Genomic DNA, 21381 nt, shown 5'->3' with positions numbered 1-21381 from the left:
TCCCATGTGCAGCTGAGAAGAATGTGTATTCTGATGCTGTTGGGTGGAACACTCTGTAAAGGTCTACTAAGTCCATATGTGCTGTCTTCAAGGTCTGAAAGTTTATCTTCAGCATTGTTCAGGTGGTTTTGCAAGCTTTCAGTGGAATTTTTAATTTCTTGGATATCTATTTGCATCTGTTTCATACCTTCTAGTTCTTTACTATATTGTTCCCTGAAGGTTTCCATGAGTGTCTATGCTCTTCTATTTTCTTGTCTATGTCATCTTTGGATATGTTGAACATTTCTTTCACTATTGTTGTCATTTCTTTTCTCACCTGAAACATTATTTCTGATCTGATGTCTTCTATGGCCTGATGGGGTTGTTTCTTTACTTCAGTTGCTATTATTTCAGAAATTTCAGGTGTTTGACTTACAGGCTCTTCTGTGTTGTTGCCTCCTGGTCTTGTTTTGGGTGGTGTGGAGGTCTGGGATTGCATTTTGCTCCTTCTTTTTGTCATTTTTGAAGATCCAGAGGCTTCCTGGAGTGTGGCCTCACTCTCCTGATTGTGTGTGAGTGGCAGGGAGAGAGTCTGCAGATCCACAGTGCTCAGTGCAGCCCCTGTGCTGGTGAGTGTTGGCAACGTGGGGTCTCAGATGCTCCCGACCTTTCTTGCATTCAGCTGGCTCCCAGGCTTGTGTGGGAAGGGTCGGGGAAGCTCACCAGAGTTCCTGAGGCTGTCTAAGGTTCAGCCTAGCTTCCACAAGAGTTGGGGGAGGCAGGTCATGTTCACCGAGGCTTCAGATATTTCCCAGGACACAGCCTGCTTCCCACACTGGAAGGGGAGGGTGAGGGTGGACTCCCCGAGGCTGCCAACTCTGTCCAGGTTTCAGCTGAGCTCCTGGAGGTGTGTGTGTTGTTCTGGCAGTGACCACCAAGGCCCCAGAAGTTGTCCAAGGCTCCACTTGCCTCACACACTAGTTGGGGAGGCACCAGAGTGGCTCACCGGGGTTCCTAAAGGTGTCTGACATTCAGCCCACGGCCCCCAGACACACTATGCATGTGGCCAGTAGCCACTGAGGCCCCAGAGGGTGCCCAGTGTTCTGCCTGCCTTGCACGCTGGTCAGAAAGGTGCCGCCGTACCTCACTGGGCTTCCTAAAGATGTCTGGGATTCAGCCCCAGCCCTTTCCGGTGTCTGCCTGGTCCCAAGCTTGTGTGTGGGGCCGTCAGCAGCTCACCTGAGTTTCTGAAGCTGTCTGAAGTGCAGCTCCGCTCTGACAGGAGAAGCAGGGAGGAGGGAAGGGGCAGGGAGTGGACCCCAGGCCCCTAGAGCTGTCCGGGTTTCTGCCTGGTCCCAAGCTCATGTGTGTGGCTGGCAACAGCTCACTCAAGTTCCCAAAGCAGTCCAAGGTGCAGCTCCACTCCTAATAGTCCACCTTTAATACACCATTGAAAAGAGGTAAGATGGAACCTTTTGCAGTTACACTGACCATCCAAAAGTTGCTTCTTTTTAAGGCAAACTTGAAGATTAGCAAACAATTTTTCAATGTTAAGCATATTCAAATGTAGGGGTTATAGTAAGGAAAGCATTTACAGAAAGGCAAAGGTTTCTAGGGTACTTTTTTCTCTCTAGCAAGCCACAAACCAAGCTAAAGAAATCATTACCATGGCATGACCTTATTCTGTATGCATCTTTTTTCCTCTTTTTTACCGAAACCCTCACTGACTGTTTTCCCTGACTACCTCTTTTACTCAAAGGCTTCAAAGGAGGAAATCTTGCAGCTGGTAGGCATTTGGTGTTTTTTCTCTTTCATTTCTTATACATGGGGAAGATAAGTCTTTAGGTCAGTGTCTGTGATATGAGCTCATTCCCCAGCATGCCCTGAGATCAGTGTCCATCCTGAAGCACTAAGACATTTGGTGAGACTGCAGGGTCAATGAAATATCAGCAGAAATTAAGCAGACCTGGGTCCAAATGATAGTATCACCTATTATCTCTGAAGAATTTTGAAAGAATATTTGACTGTTCTGAGCCTCTGAGTCTGGCTTTGACATCATTGCTTAGCTTTGGCTATGAATTTTATCCAAATGGAACAAGACAACATATATATCTTCATTCTTGACTTCTGTGTTGGTTAGCTTTCCATTTATGTAACAAAATACCTGAGAAAACAGATGCAGTGTAAAAAGGGAAAAGGTTTGTTTTTGCCTTATGGTTTTTGGGGTTTCAATTCATGGTCATTTGACTCCACTGTTTCTGTGCTTGTGGGGAGGCAGTACATCATGGGGAGGGGTACATGGGTGATGCTCACCTCATGGTAGTCTGGAAAGGTGAAGGGAAAGAAAGGGAATGGGGGAGATCTCATAACCCAATCATCATCCAAATTCACCAGCTCCAAACACTGCTGCATTGGAGACCAAACTTTCAACAAGATTTTTGGGTGGACATTTCAGACTCAAACATAGCAATTTTTTTTTAATCAATATGTTTGTGGGATTCACTCATGTTGCATGAACCAATCAAATTTATGGGACTACATTATACATCACAAATTATTTGTCCATCCTCCTTTGGGTGTTTATTTGGACTGTGTCAGTTATCCTACATTCTGATTCTGTGATCATTCCCATAAACCTTCATTTCATACTCTGCTGAGTGCATCCCACACTGGGTTCCTCAGGAGGAAGCTTTGAAAGAAATGGGAAATTTATTCCTTTGTACCCGCAAAATCAAAGTTACCTTCAAGATCAACACTGGGTCAGTCAGCTTTCTGTTTGTCTTAGACACTTTTCTTATCACTAGGACAAATACTCAACACCCACAATTCAAAGGAAGAGAGGCTTGTTTTGGCTCAGGTTTCAGAGGTTTCAATTCATGTTTGGGAGGTTCAAGAAAGCTGCAAAAAGCTGCATGGTGAGGGGCTGGGGATTTAGCTCAGTGGCACAGTGCCTGCCTGGCAAGCGCGATGTCGTGAGTTCGATTCCCAGTACCAGAAAAAAACAAAAACAAACAAAACAAAACAAAACAGAACAAAAAAGATGCATGGTGGAAGGCCCTGGGTGGAGGGAAGTTGCTCACATCATGGTGGTCAGGAATCAGAGAAAGGAGGAGCTGGGAGGGAGACACACCCTTCCAAGTCAGGCCCCTAGTAACCCACCTTCAATCAGGCCTACTTCCTAATAGCTAGTCACCTCCCAAAACCTGTGCCCCTCACTACATGAGGCTCTTGAGGGACATCTAAATATAAGCTGCAGCACTACTATTGTAACAAAATACCTGAGATAATACACTTAAAAGGAGGAAAGTTTTATTTTGGCTTTAAAGGTTTCTGTCCATGGTCAATTGGTCTTGCTGCTTTGTGGCCTATAATGAGACCACACCTCATGGTGGAGAAGGGTGCTCACCTCATGGTGGATAGCAAGTGAAAAAGAGAAAAAGGGGAAGCAGCTGGAATTCTGTGGTTCCCTTTGAGGGCATGTCTCCAATTACCTGAGACTTCCCACTAGGTTCTATCTCTTAAAGATTCTCACTATCTTCTTGTTATGGTTTGTGTCTGGATTTCCCCCAAAGCCTCATGCAGTCATGGGGCAGGCTTTTAGAGTTTATGATTGATCCACGATTCAGTGCTGGGATTATGGGTGTGAGTGCTTACCTGCCCTAGGGTGGATAGTTTGCATATGTCAGGGAGAGAAAGAGGCTGCTTGCCACCACTCCTCCCTTTTGCTCTTGCTGCTTTTGCTATCTCCCTCTACCATGAAAGGTTGCCCTCTACCATGTGCCATCCCCCCTTGGAGCCGGCTGAGTATGGACTGAAACCTCCATAGACTGGGAGCTAAGTAAACCTTTCCTTCCTTAATTTTGGGTGTTGGGTATTTTGTCTCAGCAATGAGAGAAAAGTAACCAAGACACTTCTAATAGTGCCAAGCTGCGGATCTTTGAGGGATAGTTCAGCAAACACCTATAGGAGAGCCAGAAAAGATGATCAGGCACTGAGAGAAGTTGGACTGTGCTGCAGTCACAACAAGGCTTCAGACCCCTGTGAGACCTCTGGAGCCAAGGTGGCCTTACACATTGTGTCAAATTGGGATGGAGGTGAGACTTCAAATCTGTCAGCAACCAGTCATTAGATGTGGATTGCCCTAGGAATGGGAGCACCATAAGCTGTCAGCCATCAACATTCCTAGATGCTGGTAGAATGAGTGTTCCAGCCCTAAAATGTCTGAAGTGTGTGTGTGTGTGTACATGTAAGAGGTGAACTTAAGTAGTGCATCCCAGCGTCCACTACATGTCAGTAGTACTAAGAGTTGACTTGTTCCATCATAGGATATGGGTATGTCCATTTTTAGTAGATACTGTCAAATGGTGGTTCAAATGTTTTTACTCAAATACAATCTTAATTTAGGTTCTGATGTCCTCACCAAAATGAAAAAGTTACAGGTGAGAAACAAATGGATAAGTATTCCATATATTAGTATTTTCCATACCATGGAGAATCATTGGAATATACCATTGATTACTCTCTAGCTTAAGTTTTACATCCTGAAAACTGTCAACACTGTCCAAGTTTGTTCTGAAATCTATCTAGAAAATTAATGGATCTTGAAGATTACCTACTGTGCCGAGGGAAGAAAGAAAATAAGGTGTATTAATTGACTGTTGCCTTCAACTTCATTTTTCAGAGTGGCCAAATCAATGAAGGTCCCTGTGTACGAGACCCCAGCTGGATGGAGATTCTTCTCAAACCTGATGGACTCAGGACGGTGCTCTCTGTGTGGAGAAGAGAGCTTTGGCACTGGTAGGCTCTGCAGGGCGCTGTTACTGGGGAGGGTGGCGGCGGCTCTGTGACCTCTCTCCGTGAACCTTCTGTGGATCAAAGGCTGGAGGAAGAGTTAACTGGAGGCAAAAAGTTAGAGATACTTACTAGAATGTGTGCTGGTGCAGTCATCTCTTCTGGCCATTTTGTTTCTTCTTTCTTAAAATTTTTCTTCTTTAAAAATAGTTCTATTATGAAAATTCAAAAAACTGTGTAATGGGGAGATTATCATATTGAATCTCCATGTGCTGTCACCTAATTTTGGCCATCATCAGTGCATGTTCAGTCTTGCTTAGCTCTACCCTTATCCACAAGGGGAGACCTCCTCCTGGATTGTTGTGACACAACCTCCTTAGTTTATGATGTTATCCATGAATAGTCAAGTGTGAATCTGTAAGTATTAGGGACCTTTGGAAAAAGCATATAGGCACCCTATCATTATCATACTTAAAAAATGTTAGAAACGTTTCTTTTTCTAATACTTTAAAGATTTGCTCCACTGTCTTGTGGACTGCATAATTTCCAAGAAGTCTGATATAATTTTTATCTTTGTCTTTATAAAGTACCCCTTCCCAACTCGCTGCCTCTGGCTACCTTCAGTATTTTCTTATCTTTGATTTTCAGCAGTTTAATTATGATATGTTTATGGTTGTATGTTTGTGTGTTTAACCCTCCTCATGGCTCCCTTAGCATCTTATCATTTGTTGTCATTTATTAATCTTAGAAAACCCTGTCATTATGCTTTCAAATATTTCTCCACCCCATTCTGTCTTTTTCCTTCTGCGATTCCCATTACAAAACATGCCAGATAATTTGTGTCCATAGATGCCTCAGAGCTTTTATGAACACTCATCTGATTTGTTTTATTCTCTTTGTGTTTCAGTTTATATCATCTACATTGGCACAGTATTAATTTCACTGATTCGTCCCTTATCCATGCCCAATCTATTTATAAGTCTGCTAAAGAAACTCTTTATATTTTATATTCTATTTCTAGCATTTCTCTTTACAGTTTTCAGAGATGAATTTAATTTATTGTATGCTATATATTTTTTGTTAAGTTTATTGGTACATTTTAGATATACATAATGATCACATTCATCACAGGAAATTTGTACCTGTATGTGAATATCTTAACACTTTTTCCCCATTTCCCTCCCTTCCCTTCAGTCTCTCTTCTCTTCCTTGTAGTTTAATTTCTGTAGTGAAAATATATATATAATTTTCTTCTAAATATATATATTTACTTCTCTTTTCCATGAGATAATTTCACATATTAAACATGACTCTTTTAAGCTCCCTGTCTGATAATTCCAATATATGGTTCATCTCTAATTACAGTTCTGTAGATTGCTTTATCTTTTGATGATGATTGACTTTTGCTTGCTATTTTCAGCTCTCAGTTTTTTACTGAATGTTGGCCAGTGGACATGTAGATATGCAGGTACATAGTATTTTTGCCCAGAAGTGGGCAAATCTCTTCTCTTGGGCCAATGATGTGGAAGGTTATGCCAAACTAGTCAGCAGCTGAGCTAGATTTGGCTTTTACTGTTTCTGTTACAAAATGTAGCATCCTGCAGGTTTAAAATTCCTTCAGCAGTAGAATACTTTTACTATGTCCTAACTTGGCTTAGTAAAGTGGATGGCTTGTTAAGTGTTGCTCTTTCTTCCTCAACTTTCAGCAGGCACTTCATGCCTGTGACTTAACACATGACTTCTGCTTACTATAGATATAGGATTCTGAGACCAGCAAGGCTCCCTGTTTCTCCCTAGGAGTTTTCTAAAGGTAGTACCTGGACTTTTCAGATGAGAGAGAGGTTTAGCGGAGGTGGGCAGGCTTGATGTTGCTCTTCTAAAAGCAGCCAGTCATCTCCCACCAAGGGTCCCTCCCGGTTTCTAGCTCTTCTTCAGAGCACCCAGTGGAGGCCTATGAAAAAGAACTCAAAGTGTGAGACTTCAAGTGATTTTAAGCCAACATAAAAAAATGCAGTTGACCTGCAAGTATTTTTTAAAGTGTGATGTAACTTATTATCCACCTGTATGGCGGCCCCCTCTTTCTCCTGTGCGTGGAGGGTTTGTGTCCTCTCCCTGTGGTTGCCTTGTCACTTTGTATAATTCACTTTATTACCTTGTGGTATCAGATTCCTGATAAGTTCAGGAACATTTTGTAGGTTTCTTGGCCTTTTTTCATTGCCAGGATTGAAGACATTGTGTTCTAGATTTAATATCCTAAACAAAGAAATTTCGAGAAAGTAATTCCTTCAAAAGTAATTTCTTAATTTCCCCTATTCTCATTCTCCCTGGCCTGCCTTGAGTTTGTTCTCATTAAGACAAATTATGGTATAATCTGATAATGAATTTTAATTTTTATCTGCATTTCTCAACTCTGTATTTTCCTCTTATAGATTGTACATTATATATCCTATAGAGCTTTGAATGCTTTGATTTCTGACACTGCTGTGCTCAATTTCTTTTCTGTTTAGTGCTTGCATAAGGAAAAACTATTAATATGCTTGTTTTGAGACTGCAACCTTCTTAGCACATTTTGCTACTGATTAAAGTTTTTTGTTTTCTAAAACTATTGCATTCTCTTTTTTTTAGATATACGGTTATATAACCTATTGCTAAAATCTTTTTGTATTTTTTTAACATTGATGCCCTTGATTTCATTTCATATTCTTAGTGCATAGCTATCATCTTCAAAATAATATTAAATAATAATTGTGATAATTCATAATTTCAGTGGAAATGGATTTATATTTTATCATCTGTTTTGGTCACTGCTTTTCAACATTGGTAAAAATCTTTATTATGTTTAGGTAGATTATTTTTCAATTCTCATTTTACTTACAGACTTTTTAGAAATAGCTGTCAGATTTATCAGGTATCTTGTTAGAATTTAGTGATATATTAATATATTTCTTATTATGGAAATGCAGGGAATAAGATTGATTTCCTATTATCAAACCATACTTGAATTCCTGGGAATAAGTACTATTTGAACATATTTAAACAGATCACAGTAATATACATATTAACATATTTAATATACATATTAACATATTTAATGTAATATAATAATGTAATATAAGTAACATAAATAATATACATAGTAACATATTTAAACAGATCACAGTAATATAATACTTTAAATGATCATGTTTTAAGCCATGTTTGAATTCAGGGAGGAATTTCTTCTGTGGCTATTTTCTTCTCTTACCATTAATAATCCAGCAGGGATTGCATATATCTTTGTTTCCTTGGACCAACAGACTGTACCAAGCTCTCTCTAGCACTACTGTCTGAACTCAACATGTGCAGATGGCACTCCATCTTTGAAACAGCCAAAGCTGTTAAACCCTTTCTGTGCTGAGGCCTAACAAAGAGAACAGTGTCCTTTTTATCTGTTGTTTTGTGTACTTACACCAGGGATAATGACTCAAAAAATCAGGAATTACATATTGCATACAATAATTCTACTCACTGCTTAGTACAGCAACACAAATCTAGCAACTGGATTGGAAACGGGTAAGCCCAGGTGTATCCTGTCTTCTCTGTCTTCCATAAGCATTCAAGGGCTTACAATATAACGTATACTTTATGCTCTCACGTGGTTACCTATGTGTAACCATGTTACACCCTTAATAATAAGTAGTTGTTAAGCTTAATAAATGCTTAAGGCACTGTTAGATGTTGTATCGAATATAAGGTGCTTAAGATCACACTGTTCCAAATAATAAGAAAGATGTACAGGTGGCTATTCTACAAGCAGAAGCTTTATAATACAGGAATAGAAGATATGACATGGGAGATGAGAAAAGGAGAAACTGCTTTTGGACTGGAAGTTTGAAGCAGACTTCATGGAAGAGATGGAAGTTAAGCCAGTGCTTAAGGAATGGGGAGGGTGTGTGCACACAGAGATGAAAGGGAGAGCCCCTGCCAGACGGAGTGACGTCAAGGAAGGAATGGAGGTGGGAGGGCAGGGACATGTGTTGTGAATAGCTAAGTGTTTGGTTCTTTTACAGAAATGTTTTTCCAAATGTGGACTGAGACTCATTCAGGGTCATGACACTAATATGATATCATCAGTGCTTTAAGAAATAGAATAGAAACTATCATTGCACTTAGTAAACATTGTTTTGGAAATATGTGCATATAAAATATGCACATACGTGTGTGTGTATAGCAGGTCTCTTGGATACATATATTTATTGTAGGTCATGGTGATAAAATATCTGAAAAGGACTGGTCTATAGCAAGAGTCAGCAGACTTTTTCCATTAAGAACTTGATAATAAATATTTTAGGTTTCATGGACCGCAAGGCCAAATACAATGTCTATCACAATTGCTCAGCTCTACCACTGTAGCCCAGGAGCAGCAGTAGATGGTGCATAAACAAATGAGCACGACTGTGCTCCAGAAAAACATTAATCAAAAACATAGTCTTGGGGCTGGGGATTTAGCTCAGTGGCAAAGCACCTGCCTGGCAAGAGCAAGGTCATGAGTTCGATTCCCCGTACCGGAAGAAAAGACAAAAACAAACAAACAAACAAACAAACAAAAATAGTCTTGAGTCCAGATTCAGCTCAGGGATTATCACTTGCTTACCTCTGGAGGACGGGGTAGGGTACAGGAGGGAGCAGCAAGAAGCGGTGCTGGAAATACGGTGAGGAGGAGCCAGGTTTTGAAGCCTGTTGCCTGTGTGGCATAGACATTAGGACTCACCTAGAAAGAGTAAGCTATATTCTGCCCAGGGGGAGGCCAGCTTGCAGATGTTTTCCAGCAAGTTTGCATTCACACACTATTGCTGACTGTAACATATAGGCTGGACTTGTAGGGGGTTTTAGAAGTATTTTTATAGTTTTCTATGATTTTCCTTTCAAGGAGCACAAGAAATTATTTAACGTGTGGGGCATCCTCTCCCAGTTGGAAGTTAAAGTGATTTTAGTCTAGTTTGATAGATGACGCCTCTGAGCTTGGGAAATAATTAAATGACTCTCCCAGGCCCTAGAGGCTGGAGAAGATCTCCAGGTGCATTAAATTACAGCACAGCTGAAAGACAAGTCTTCTGCTTTGCAGTATTTGTCGCTTTACACTGTGCTGATCAGGCTTTCTGAAGAAAGCAGTGAAAGTGATGGCTCTTTCTGTCTCTCAAGCACTCAGCAGGAAACCCTGCGGGAAGAGGACCACTCAGTCTTGAATGAAAACGTGGCTTCATTCTGCTCTTGCTCTGGGCTTCCTTAATGCCGGTTCCTGGACACGCTCTCAGCTGGTTGTGTCAGAATCGCAGGGCAAGTTGTTAAAAATACAGATTTTCTATCCTACTCCAACTTTGAATCCATGGCAGGGCAGAGGCTGAGAATCTGCATTTTAAATAAGTATCCTCAAATAACACTGATATACAGCCAAGAAGAGGAAATGTCATGTAAGTGAAAACCTGTACTTCGGCTATTGAGCAGGACAGGTAGCAAGAGTGTGCTTGAGATGCCGTGTGCGGTTTGATCTCAGCAGTATAGGGACACAGGAGTGGGAGTCTGATGATCCACTTTCAAGACCCTTGCCTGCTAGCAGCCAGCTGGCCTCTCAGAGCCTCATTTCCAACCAGGAAAACTCAGGTAATCATTGGGCTCTCTCTCTTAGGGTATAATTTTCAGAATCAAATAAGCTAATTACAGGGCCGGGGATATAGCCCAGTGGCACAAGCGCCTGCCTGGCAAACATAAGATCCTGAGTTCCATTCCTGGTACCAAAAACAAAACAATATGAAAACAACAGCAACAAAAAAGCTAATTACAAGAGAAGAAATGGAGAGATGAAAACATTCTCACCCTAGACTGCAAAAAAGCTACTAATGTACCCAAGCTTTGCCAAGTGGAAGCTTTTCCCAGCATCCCCTTGGGGCTTGGTACGAGATGCTGAGTGGGAGTGCATAGTTCAGCGCCAAGGAAGCTTGGAAATACAGTGTGGCTCTGCCTCAGGCTGAAGAATATCAAACCTTTGCCCAAGACTAGGTCCAGGTGGAGCAACATAGATCCCAAGTGGGAATTCGTGCTGCTGCCATCTGGAGCTCCTAGAACGAGCCCGCATAACAAGCACGTGGTAGGTTCAGTGCTGAGGCTTTTGTCCTATGGAAAGCTCTGGGTCCCGGACAGTAGGAAACTTGTGTTCATTGCTCTATCAAAGAATCAAGGTTATTTAAAGCCCAATCATCTTTTGTGTTAGGTCCAGGTGCTCACTCACTTCCCGGGAATGGCTCTGGAAAACTACTTTACAGGGTGAAAGGAGAAGGTTTTGTAAACCCTTAGGTTTAAATAGAAGACTGTTTATCGAAGTGGCAGTCTGGCTCCTTCTCTAACCTTCCAGTTTTAAAGGAATCTGGGCCTGTTCCCATACACAATGAAGAGGTACTAAAATTAAGGTTCAAAAAATCAAAAATTTAGAAAATTTTTTTGCATTTGCTGCAAATGTGCCACTGGTTTCTGTCATTTACAGCAGTTTTCTAAGATGCCATACCCTTTCAGGAATATGTGAATTGTCATAGCCCCAGAGCTTGTCCCTTTACAGGTGACATTGATGAACTGCTTTTTTTTGTGAATGACTAGATGATCTCCAAGCTCAACCATCATCTTCAGTGGTATTGTTACCTTTATTTTTATTTTTTTTTTTTTTTGGTTTTTCTCCGGTACCGGGAACCGAACTCACGACCTTGCGCTTGCCAGGCAGGCACTTTTGCCGCTGAGCTAAATCCCCAGCCCCTATTATTTATTTTTTTTTTAAAAAACTAATATCAGCAACACTACAAATCTGCTAAAGAAAATTAGGCAACAGTTGCTTCCAAGAAAATAATCCATGTTGAGTTTTCCACTTTAATAGCTTTTTTTTTTGGTTTAAATGGGCATCTAGTATATCCCAGGGCATTCTGAAGAGCTGGGCATCTGAGTATCCTAAGATTTCAGGGGATTCATAAAAGCAAAATCACACAAATGTAGACCAGCTGCAAAGGGGTAGGGTGGGATGTATTGCATTATGGTAAAATCAGTATTATATAAAATTTAAAAAGAAAGTTTCAATGTTTTCATGCATCCTATAATTATCAGCACAAATTAATACATAACGTATTCCCTCCTGACCTGGGAAACAAGCTCCTCCTTCTGGACGCCAGCATTAGTGAGCAGATTTTACACTATTTGTAATTTGTGGGTTTTTTTTGGTTTTTCTCCGGTACCGGGAACCGAACTCACGACCTTGCGCTTGCCAGGCAGGCGCTTTTGCCGCTGAGCTAAACCCCCAGCCCCTTAATTTGTGGTTTTAATTCCTACATTTCTCATATCCATGACTGCTGACATTAACTTGGAAATAGGTACATTTGACCATGGGCTATACTCCAACTTTAGCAATTTTGGGATGTACATTAAAGTTTCACTGTCTTTAGCATAGTTGCTCTGTGCTCTATTGTCTCGGGATTTATATTATTGACTTAGTCTCCAGTTACTTTGTGAAAGAATATTTTAGTTCCTCCAATAGCTGTAGAGCTTTTAACACTTCTACAGTCATGTATTGTCATTTATATTTCACATGTGAACTTCATACATCCTAAACTCAAGATTAGGATAGTGCTGGGGCACACATATTGACTACCTTTAGGGGTCATTTATTTACACAACTATTTTTATTTACTATTTTACATTTTCAAAGTCAAATAAAGGAAAGCCGGAGTCTGTTCTCTACGTAGTCATTAACTTGAGACTTGGCTATTTTCATTTCTGCCCAGTTTATGGGAGAGAGAAAAAGGCCCACATATCTGCGAATTTCAGATTACTGAGGTCCTACCACAATTCCTTTTCTGCTCTGTGGCCAGTGTGTGTGAATTTGGCTGAATTTCAGAGACGGGGTGAGGAGGTTGTGATGACAGCTTTATCAGCGCTGGGAGAGCAGTTTCTCTGCCCGGGTGTTAGAGCAGGCTGTGTGCACATGCGCAGTTTGAGGTAGGTTGGGCAGAGTGCGGAAGTGCTGTGATTGACAGTCCCAACAGCCTCCTTGTAAGATAGGAAAACTATAAAGCTCCCTTCTGCATCCTCTGCAAACTGTTACATCCAGTGCTGAGAAACTGAATCCTCTTCTTAGGATCTTCATGGCTCCAGTTCCAGTGACCATTAGTTCAGCCTCCACACTGAGGAGAAGCGGAACGAGGGAGTGCTGGATAAGTGGAAATGGGAATGTGGCATCTGAGGCTGTATCCACTCTTACCAGTGACTTTTAGGCCTGGCAGCCCCGGGATCAGGGCTGCTGGTCACAAACTGAAGACTTCCAAACAAATGCATTTCTTCGCTGTAATGAGAGACTTTTAAACAAGAAGACTTGTCCTTTTGGATTTAGATGCAATCCCTAAAAATGTGCTTTGAAGTTTGCCTACTTGTGTTCTGGGAGATGACTTGTCACTAAGTGGCTCTATTGAGAACATAGTAATGACCACTGAGTGACATGTCTTCAAGTTGAAGCCCCCTGGAGAGATTTCATTGCCACATATGACCTGTCAGGGAGCAATTCTTATAGGATTCTATTGTTCTGTCAGCCTTAGTTACAAAGGAATAGAGTGGATGCATGAATACTGAGGTCCCACTTCCTACGCTGATGTGCTCCAGCTGTGAAGAATGCCAGCGGGCTGGCCATGCAATTGTGTACACGTCCCCTTCTCTCACATGGGTGGCAGATTGCCCAGGATACACACTGATGAACTAGTGCTGATATTTATTATTTATTAGTACTTCCCAAGTGATAGCACCTCCTCTGCTTTATCTCACCAAGTTCTATCTAAAATTAAATGAGGCAGGGACCAAAACGACCACTGTCTTATAAATGAAGACACTGAGCTTTAGGGAAAAAGTTCAAGGCCCTTGTCAAGGTCACATTGGCAACTTATGATTCAGTCTTAGGCTTCCTGTCTTCTTTTGAATGGCAGGAGAATGAATACCAGGAGCCTTGGGAGGATGGTGACCTAAAGTAGTGCAGCACCAGGAAGCTCCAATCTTGACATCTCCTCCAAGCAGCTGAGCTACCTTAGACAAACAGCTGTACTGCAGTGCACCTCGGTTTCCTCATCTGTTCAACAGGACGACCTGCAAGGATTTTTTTCCATTGTAAAAAAGACATTAGTTAGGTTCTAGTCAACCTCACATTAAGTGAGGAGTGAATTTGATTAACTGCATCAGACTTCATACTAGGGGTTCATTCATTCACGCATGCATTCATTTGATAAATTTTTTCCATACAACTTCTATGAGCCAGGCCCAGGAGCAAGTATGGAGTAATTTCAAACTCAGATCCTCCTCCCATAGAGCTTGCAGGATGTTGCGGTGGCCAGTACATGAGACATAAGTGTGATGATGTCAAATGCTATTATTGTTTACTTATTGCAAACTCATTGCCGCATACCATTATTCACCAGAAGCCGTGTGGCCCATGGCAAAAGATAACCAGTATGGGTCAGGTGTTGCTGTCTGGCCTTCCTGAGGTTGCATCTGACTCTGACCCCCCTGACATGTAGGAGAACTTTGTTTTTTCACTGGTGAGCTATATTTAAGGGCATTTGTTTTTAAGCATAGAAAGCTGACATTGTTTTTAGGGAGCTTTGATTTTTTTTGGCAGATGTCAAAGAGCTGAACACATGTGGTTTGAGAAATTTAAAAAAAAGGTCACCATTTTATAACCCGTTCTCACAGTCTCTGATCCATCTAATAAGGGTAGCCCCTGATTTCACTTCATGACTTCACTACTTTAAAAAATAAATCCCTCTCTTGAGTAGATGAAAAGAATTTCACTGCAAATGAATAAAAGTCATTTGTAAATAAAGATAAATAGACATTAGAGGAAAAGTAAAGAAAGATTGGGCAGCTCCTCCTGAGATGTCGAATGTGAAGAAGGAGTAGAAAGTCATCAGCTGATCCTTTACAGCCTCAGCTCGCACTGCGTGGGGCATTTTACCTGTTTTATTGCAGCTCCTGAGGATGCTGGCATTTCAGTAACAGTAAAATCCATAGGTTAGAGCCAAACTTCTGGGTTCAAACCTCTTTTTGTCACTTCACCATGTGACCTCATACAAATGACCTGACTTCCATCTCTTACCTATAAAAAGGGGCTAGCAAATTGTGAGAAGTTGATAACAGATGTATAAAATAACTGAACACAATGCATAGTGCCTCACTGCTACTCTTGGAAGGGAATTTGTCTTGCTCATTATTCTGCTTCAAGAATATATATAAAATCTCCCACCTGTCACTTCTGGTTCCAGGAAATGGGTATACTAAGGCATGTGTGCATCTCCTAAACATAACCAGAATCTCCTGGAGTGAGTGGCCTTTCTTATTGGATGACTAGCCACCTCGTTTTGGCCCAGGCCAAGAAGATTCTAGGATGTGGGACTTTTATAGATAAAACTAGGAAGTCCTAGGCAAACCAGGATGAGCCGGTCACTTTCAGCTGGCAAAGTCATCATTTTTTGAAGGGCAGAGGGGAACGATGACACTGAAGCTGACAGCACGAGGACCAGCACATGAACAAAGCCAGTGGCATCCACTGAATTAGAGACCTACGGCCACTACCCTTTAACACCAACTTAGAGGCAAGACAGGAAGAAGTCTAACTTGCTACCTTCACATGAGATTATGTGGAATAACCTGTTCCTCAGGAGGTGGCTGTCAGCCTTGGATACCCATGAGAATCACCCAAGGAGCTTTTCAAAAAGAAATATGGATGCCTGCTTTTGCTAACCTGCGGTGGGCAGTGCTGAACCTTGGGACTTTCAAAGTTTTTTAGGTGATTCTAATATGTCATCTTGGTTTGAGAGTTACTGAAGTATGTTACAGCTAACCAACAGGTATAAAATTGCATATATATATATATAGTAACTGACAAATTCCAAATTTCCTGATCCAAATTCCAGCTGTAATGATTGGACCTATTGGTAACATGTGGGGTTTTTTTGTTTTGCTTTGTTTTGTTTTGTCCACACTTGGTTTTCCATTTGAAGAAAATTCCTTGGAGATGATGGAATGTTTTCTTTATTTTTTCCCTTTTATTGCTCTGTTTTATGTTTTCTTTTATTTATTGCCTCTTCTGGGAGGACAACACACTTATTAATGTATAGCATACCTCAGGGAACATAGTTTCAACCTGAGAGAATTCAGCGTTTAATTTGAGTGGAGAAGGGATAGTGATGTTTCTGGTGAGGAAAATCAAACCCTTTCCTTATGCTCGCTGGCGAGTTTTGCTGGTGTCATGGCAGGCCACCCGATATCTGGCCGGAGATGGCTGCTGCTCAGAGTGGAGCGGAGTGGGCTTGGGCTGGGAAGTCCTGGATGGAGGAAGGTAGGGTGAGTGGTACCTACACATTCTGGGAATAAGGATCAATTTTGGAAATACCTGGATTGAGTGGCAAGCTCTAGGTGCACCAGCCAGAGGACCAAGCTTCAGATGTGCTGGTGTTGTTCATTGCCAATAAGATTCAACTCTCAACCCGTGAAAGGACAGGGAGGAAATTTAGATGTGTCTTACTAACATAAAGATGCCAGTCTGGGAAGAGCACATGCTCTCTGAGTCCAACCACATGACATTCTGGAAAAGGCATGTTTTCAACCTGAATTCATGCACACCATTGACAAGTTTAAACATTTTTTGTTATGAAAATAATATGTACATTTTTATCATAGAAATACTAGAAAGGGAAGATAAATTCTTCTTCACCTGAATTCCACCACTTCAGAGATAGACAACCATTGCGGACAGTTTGCTGTCTGATTTCCTGTTGTTTGCCTGGGTGCCCACATACAGGATTTACATATATTTTTCTCCAAAAACATGCTGGATATTCTTTTTGATATATTGTGTTTTCCCACTTATATTAAAATTGGATGAACATTATCCTGTTACTAAAGATTCTTACTCAATACTTTGTTCACACAATAAGCCTTTGTATGGATTTTTTTTACAATTACCTTATTGTTCAAAAATTGTTTTTCCACTTTTCCCTTTTAGCTACTTTAGTGAGTGTCTTTATGACTAAAGGTTAAGAAATTGAATAGCTGAGTCCAAAGCTAAGGAGTTTTTAGAGATTACTGTTCACTGTGTCTAAATTACAAACTGTACTCATACTGGTATTCTGTTGGTATAAGATATTCTCCTTCTCCCAACTCATCTTTGCTAATTTAACAGGCCCCAAATGCTTTTCTGCTCTATGGACTTTTCTATGACCATAGTGAGAGTGAATATTTGTTCAAGTGTTCATTGACCATCAGAACTTTTCCTTTGAAAATCTTTGTGCCCTTGCACATAGTTGTCTGTTGAGGTTCCTCTTTTACCCACTGACTTATAAAACTATTTTAAAAACAAAGTCTGTTAGCCCTATCATATATAGTGTATTTCTCCTCTTCATTTCAGCTCTGTTTGTAATGGGTTTTGGACAACCACTTGGTACTTCTGCGTTTTCTGTCTTTTTTATTTAATTTACCAGACAGTGGCATAGCATTACAATTCACTTGCCTTGAGGAGTTATTATAAGGAGAGTTGAACCCTCCAAGACCCCTCCAAAACATGCTGTGATCATCCAGTGGAAGGAATCTGTGTGATTGTAGCACCCTTAATGTCTGTATGGCTACCTCAAAGAGCTATAAAGAACAGTTAATTTTATTTGATATCAGGCCCTCCTGAATCTTGGCAAATGTCCAGCTTGTAGGCGAGAATATCCAAGCCAATTCACAATGTACTATGAGGTTGGCTACAAATTATTGAGGTGTTTTTTAATCCATCTAAAAGAACTCTGTCTTGAACACTAAATTACAACTTATCTCGCAGACTTGAGAGCCTCTAATGGTTCTATCTCTAGGTAATGTGATCCAGCTGGAGATTCAAGGTATGCAAAGCCCATGTTTTAGAACAAAAGAGTATTTTTCTCTAGGCAGTAAGTAAAAGTGATTTTTTTCAGCTATAAAAGGACAAAAGGTTTTGAAATGATCCCACTGGGCAGGGTTTCCTAGACTTGTTTTTCTGGCAGTTGGCCATGGAGCTAAGCCTGAGTCTTCCAAACTTCTTCCATTTTTGTAGCAGGATGAAGAATTCACTGGCTGAGATCAGAGTCTCTGTGGTGTGATTAATACCCAGGGTCCTCTTAACCTTGAGGCAGTCACAGCTGGACATCCACCAATGTCATCAGTGAGCCATTGGTCAGTGTGTATTAAGCACTGAAGATATGGTCCTTCTTTTGATTTGGGTACTTTTACTGCTCTCTCAGGCTTGTATGTTTTCATCTTTGAAGAAATACATTAAATGCTACAGATATAACAAGAGTGGTAAATGGTCCCTAGCTTTAGTGAGAAGTTAGAGATGTTGAACTAATATATTATTTCATTGCATGCTTAAAGTTTTAACAGCTCTATAACATGGATTGCCTTTGTTAATTTTCTTCGTGTGCTTCACAATCCTGCAAACAAGAACGCTGTGGTCCTTTTCCATTGCCCTTGTATAAGGAGAAATTTTCCACCTCTTGGTCCCAGGCTATTGCTACAGTCAGACAAAAAATTATGTAAGTGGCTGGAAATAATTCACCTCAAACTATGTACCAAGAAATCAGTACCATTAGGTGCTTTATATGAATTACCAATAACAAGATTAACAGCAACAACCACGTGTGATATCCCAGTTATTGTTCTAAATAACTAGTGATATTTAGTTCCTGAAAATAACCCCACAAGGCAGGGGATATTATTATCCCTGTATTCCAGATGACTACACAGCAAACAATGATAAGTAGCTGAGCCAGGATTTGAACATGAAAAATTTGACTGTACACCTTGCCCCTTTACTTATGAAGTATGTACCACAGTACCACAAGATTGGTCATGGTGTCATCATTTTATAGATGAGAAGTGAAAGGTAGGAGGGGTTAATCACTTTGCAGTAACTCCTCACACACCTAGCGAGCAGCAGTAATTAATCAAAACCTTAATTCCAAAGCCTTCTTTATGCTTTTCTCATACTATGACATGTTCCCTTGGATTTAGGGTTTTGTCCACTCTAGAGAAAGCTTATAACTGGCCAAGAGACAGATGCTGAAGTGAAGGGGCTAGTGGAACACATCCTCCTGGATTCTTTTTTGCACAGGGAGACACTCATGTAGTCTGCACTTTGTGTGAATGACACAGGAAGAACTGCCTTTCTTCTATATACTTAGCTGTAGGATGTGGCTTTCCAATTTATTCCTGCCCCTGGGACTTTGCATTTGCTGTCCCTCAGCTTGGAATGCTTTGTCTCCAGGCTGTGCCATGCCTGACTTCTTCTCAGGTGTCAGTTCAAATGCCATCACCTTGGTAGTCCAGGCCTGAAAATTCTGTTTTCATCTTCTGGGGCTTCCCCAGTGAGGCACCACAAACTGAGTGGATTAAAACAACAGAAAGTTATTCTTTAATAGTACTGGAAGCCAGAAGTCCAAATCCAAGGTGTTGATGGGGCCGTACTTCCTCAGAATGCTCCAAGGGAGGCTTCTTCCTTGTCTCCTCCATTTCCAGAAGCTCCACAAGTTCCTTGGCTCACGGCAGTGTAACTTCTGTGTCACTTTCTGTCTTTATGTACTTGTGCCTCTGTGTTTCTCTTCTTCTGTGTCTTCTGGATTATCCAGGTGTGCCCTAAATTCCTGACAAGAATTGTCATTGAATTTAGGGCACACCTGGATAATCCATGGTGATCTCATTTCAAGATCCCAATTTGCAGCGACCATTTCCCCAAATAAGCTTCAGGAGGCTAAGTCTTATAGGGGCCTCCATCCAACCTTAGGTAACGCAGTCTTTGTAGCTGTCATACTACGACATTAGCTTCCGTTTTATTACTTCAAAACACTTGTCCTGATTTTATGCATCTTGTTCTTTTTGTGTCTATTTTTCTCTTGCACATCTCTGCCTTCTTAAGTTCAGACTTTATAAATAAAAAGCTGTCATGTTCACTGTTATAGCCACAGGACATATAACACTGTTTGGGTTTATTGTAGCAGTCACCAAATAGCTACTGAATAAATGGATGAGTTAATGATACAGTTAGGCTGATGAGATACTAAACTGGCTCTTTGATTTTCATAACAATTTCCAGGATTTTGTTATTTTGTTTTATTTTTGTTATTGTTTTATGTTTTTTGAGTTTTAGTTGAACATTTTTGGAAAAGCAAATGTATTACGGGACACTGGGTAAATATATTCAACCATTTCAATATAACAATTCCTAACGTCTTATTAGTTACTTTTGTTTTTGCTCTCCCACTCCCAAAAATGAATCCTCAGTGGAATATTTCTTTCTCCCTTAGGCTCTGATCACCTACGTGAGAAAGATGGCCTCTGGGCTGTCTTGGTCTGGCTTTCCATTATTGCTGCCCGGAAGCAGGGTGTGGAGGAAATTGTTCGAGATCACTGGGCCAAATATGGCCGCCATTACTATTGCAGGTGAGAAGGGAGGGTCTCTGCAGGCATCCTAGGGAATTACTCTTGTGTTCTTTTTAAAACTGGTGGGCTAGAACTTTAAGAAGGAGGCATCTTTCAGAAGAATCTGAAAGATACAGTCTGGAACTAGATTACCCCAGAAGATGTTTGGGGAGGTGGGATCAACAGCTATCAAAATGGAAGGCACAAATTTCCCCTCCCCTGGTCACATCTCACTGTAATCTTTTCAGCGTTGTCTAGATAGTAGGCTACATCCCAAGAGCATAGATTAATGGCAGAGCTTTGAAAACTCCTTTGGAACCTGTGGTAGCTGTAAAAATCACACAATCAAACTGAAGGCATTTCCTATTGGTTGTCCACCAATATTTATCAAGGAAGGAGGACAGGCACAAAAGCTGTGGCTAGTTGGGGTACTTTTGTGATCCTCTCTCTACCTTTGCCTTATCTTCTGACCAATCATTGGCACAATGTCCAGAACGTCTAAGCTGGTACTCTCTGAAGGAACCACATAGTTCAGGAGCCCCCAGATTTTGCTAGAGGTTTACTCTCATAATAAGACTCAGAAAAGGGAAATATTACTTAGGAAGGAGGAAAATAAAAGGGCAATGTGTAGAAGTTTAGGATAGATAGTGTCTATCCTTTTCCTGTTGTTGAATTGAGAGAGTATTCTGGGGGACTAGGTATGTGAACCTAGTTATGTAGGTATGTGTTACTGGTTTCAAACCATGAATTAGGGAAGGGAGTGATAGGAAAGGATGGAAATCATAGAGAAATTGACGTAGAGTGAGGGGATGTTAGATGTCTCAGAGATTCTCTGTATTGAAAACATGTTGTGGCTCATTTTGCTTTGAGTTTGAATACGTAATTAACTACTTTGGGTGCTTGATTGAGTTTCAAAAGCTTGAGGGACAGAAAGAGAGCTTTAGACTCTTCCTTTTATAAGGTGATTGTTTCTTCTTTTAAGAAGCTATTTACTTAGACAAATATCAGAGAATAAGGAAGACTATTTAACTTTATTAAACTTAAAGAGATTGGGGTGTTCTGGAAAGTGTAGACAACACTGTAATGTTCTTGATTCCTGTTTACTTTTTTTTTTTTTTTTTTTTTTTTTTT

At 40.8% G+C, this 21381-nt stretch overlaps 1 protein-coding gene across 1 annotated transcript in view; it reads left to right on the top strand.

The window, feature by feature from the left end:
• Pgm5 (phosphoglucomutase 5) overlaps positions 1-21381 on the top strand; it is a gene marked incomplete in the record, with an annotated part of 181826 nt that overhangs the window by 99390 nt on the left and 61055 nt on the right. Inside the window, 2 exon segments of the mRNA XM_005388582.2 lie at positions 4661-4776; positions 20136-20271. Coding sequence (XP_005388639.2) covers positions 4661-4776; positions 20136-20271 — 252 coding nt within the window.

This window comes from Chinchilla lanigera, unplaced genomic scaffold, assembly GCF_000276665.1.
Source record: "Chinchilla lanigera isolate Chin_1 unplaced genomic scaffold, ChiLan1.0 scaffold00033, whole genome shotgun sequence".
NCBI lineage: Eukaryota > Metazoa > Chordata > Mammalia > Rodentia > Chinchillidae > Chinchilla > Chinchilla lanigera.
Note: the sequence above shows the minus strand (reverse complement) of the source record. Positions and strands in the feature narration are given on the sequence as shown.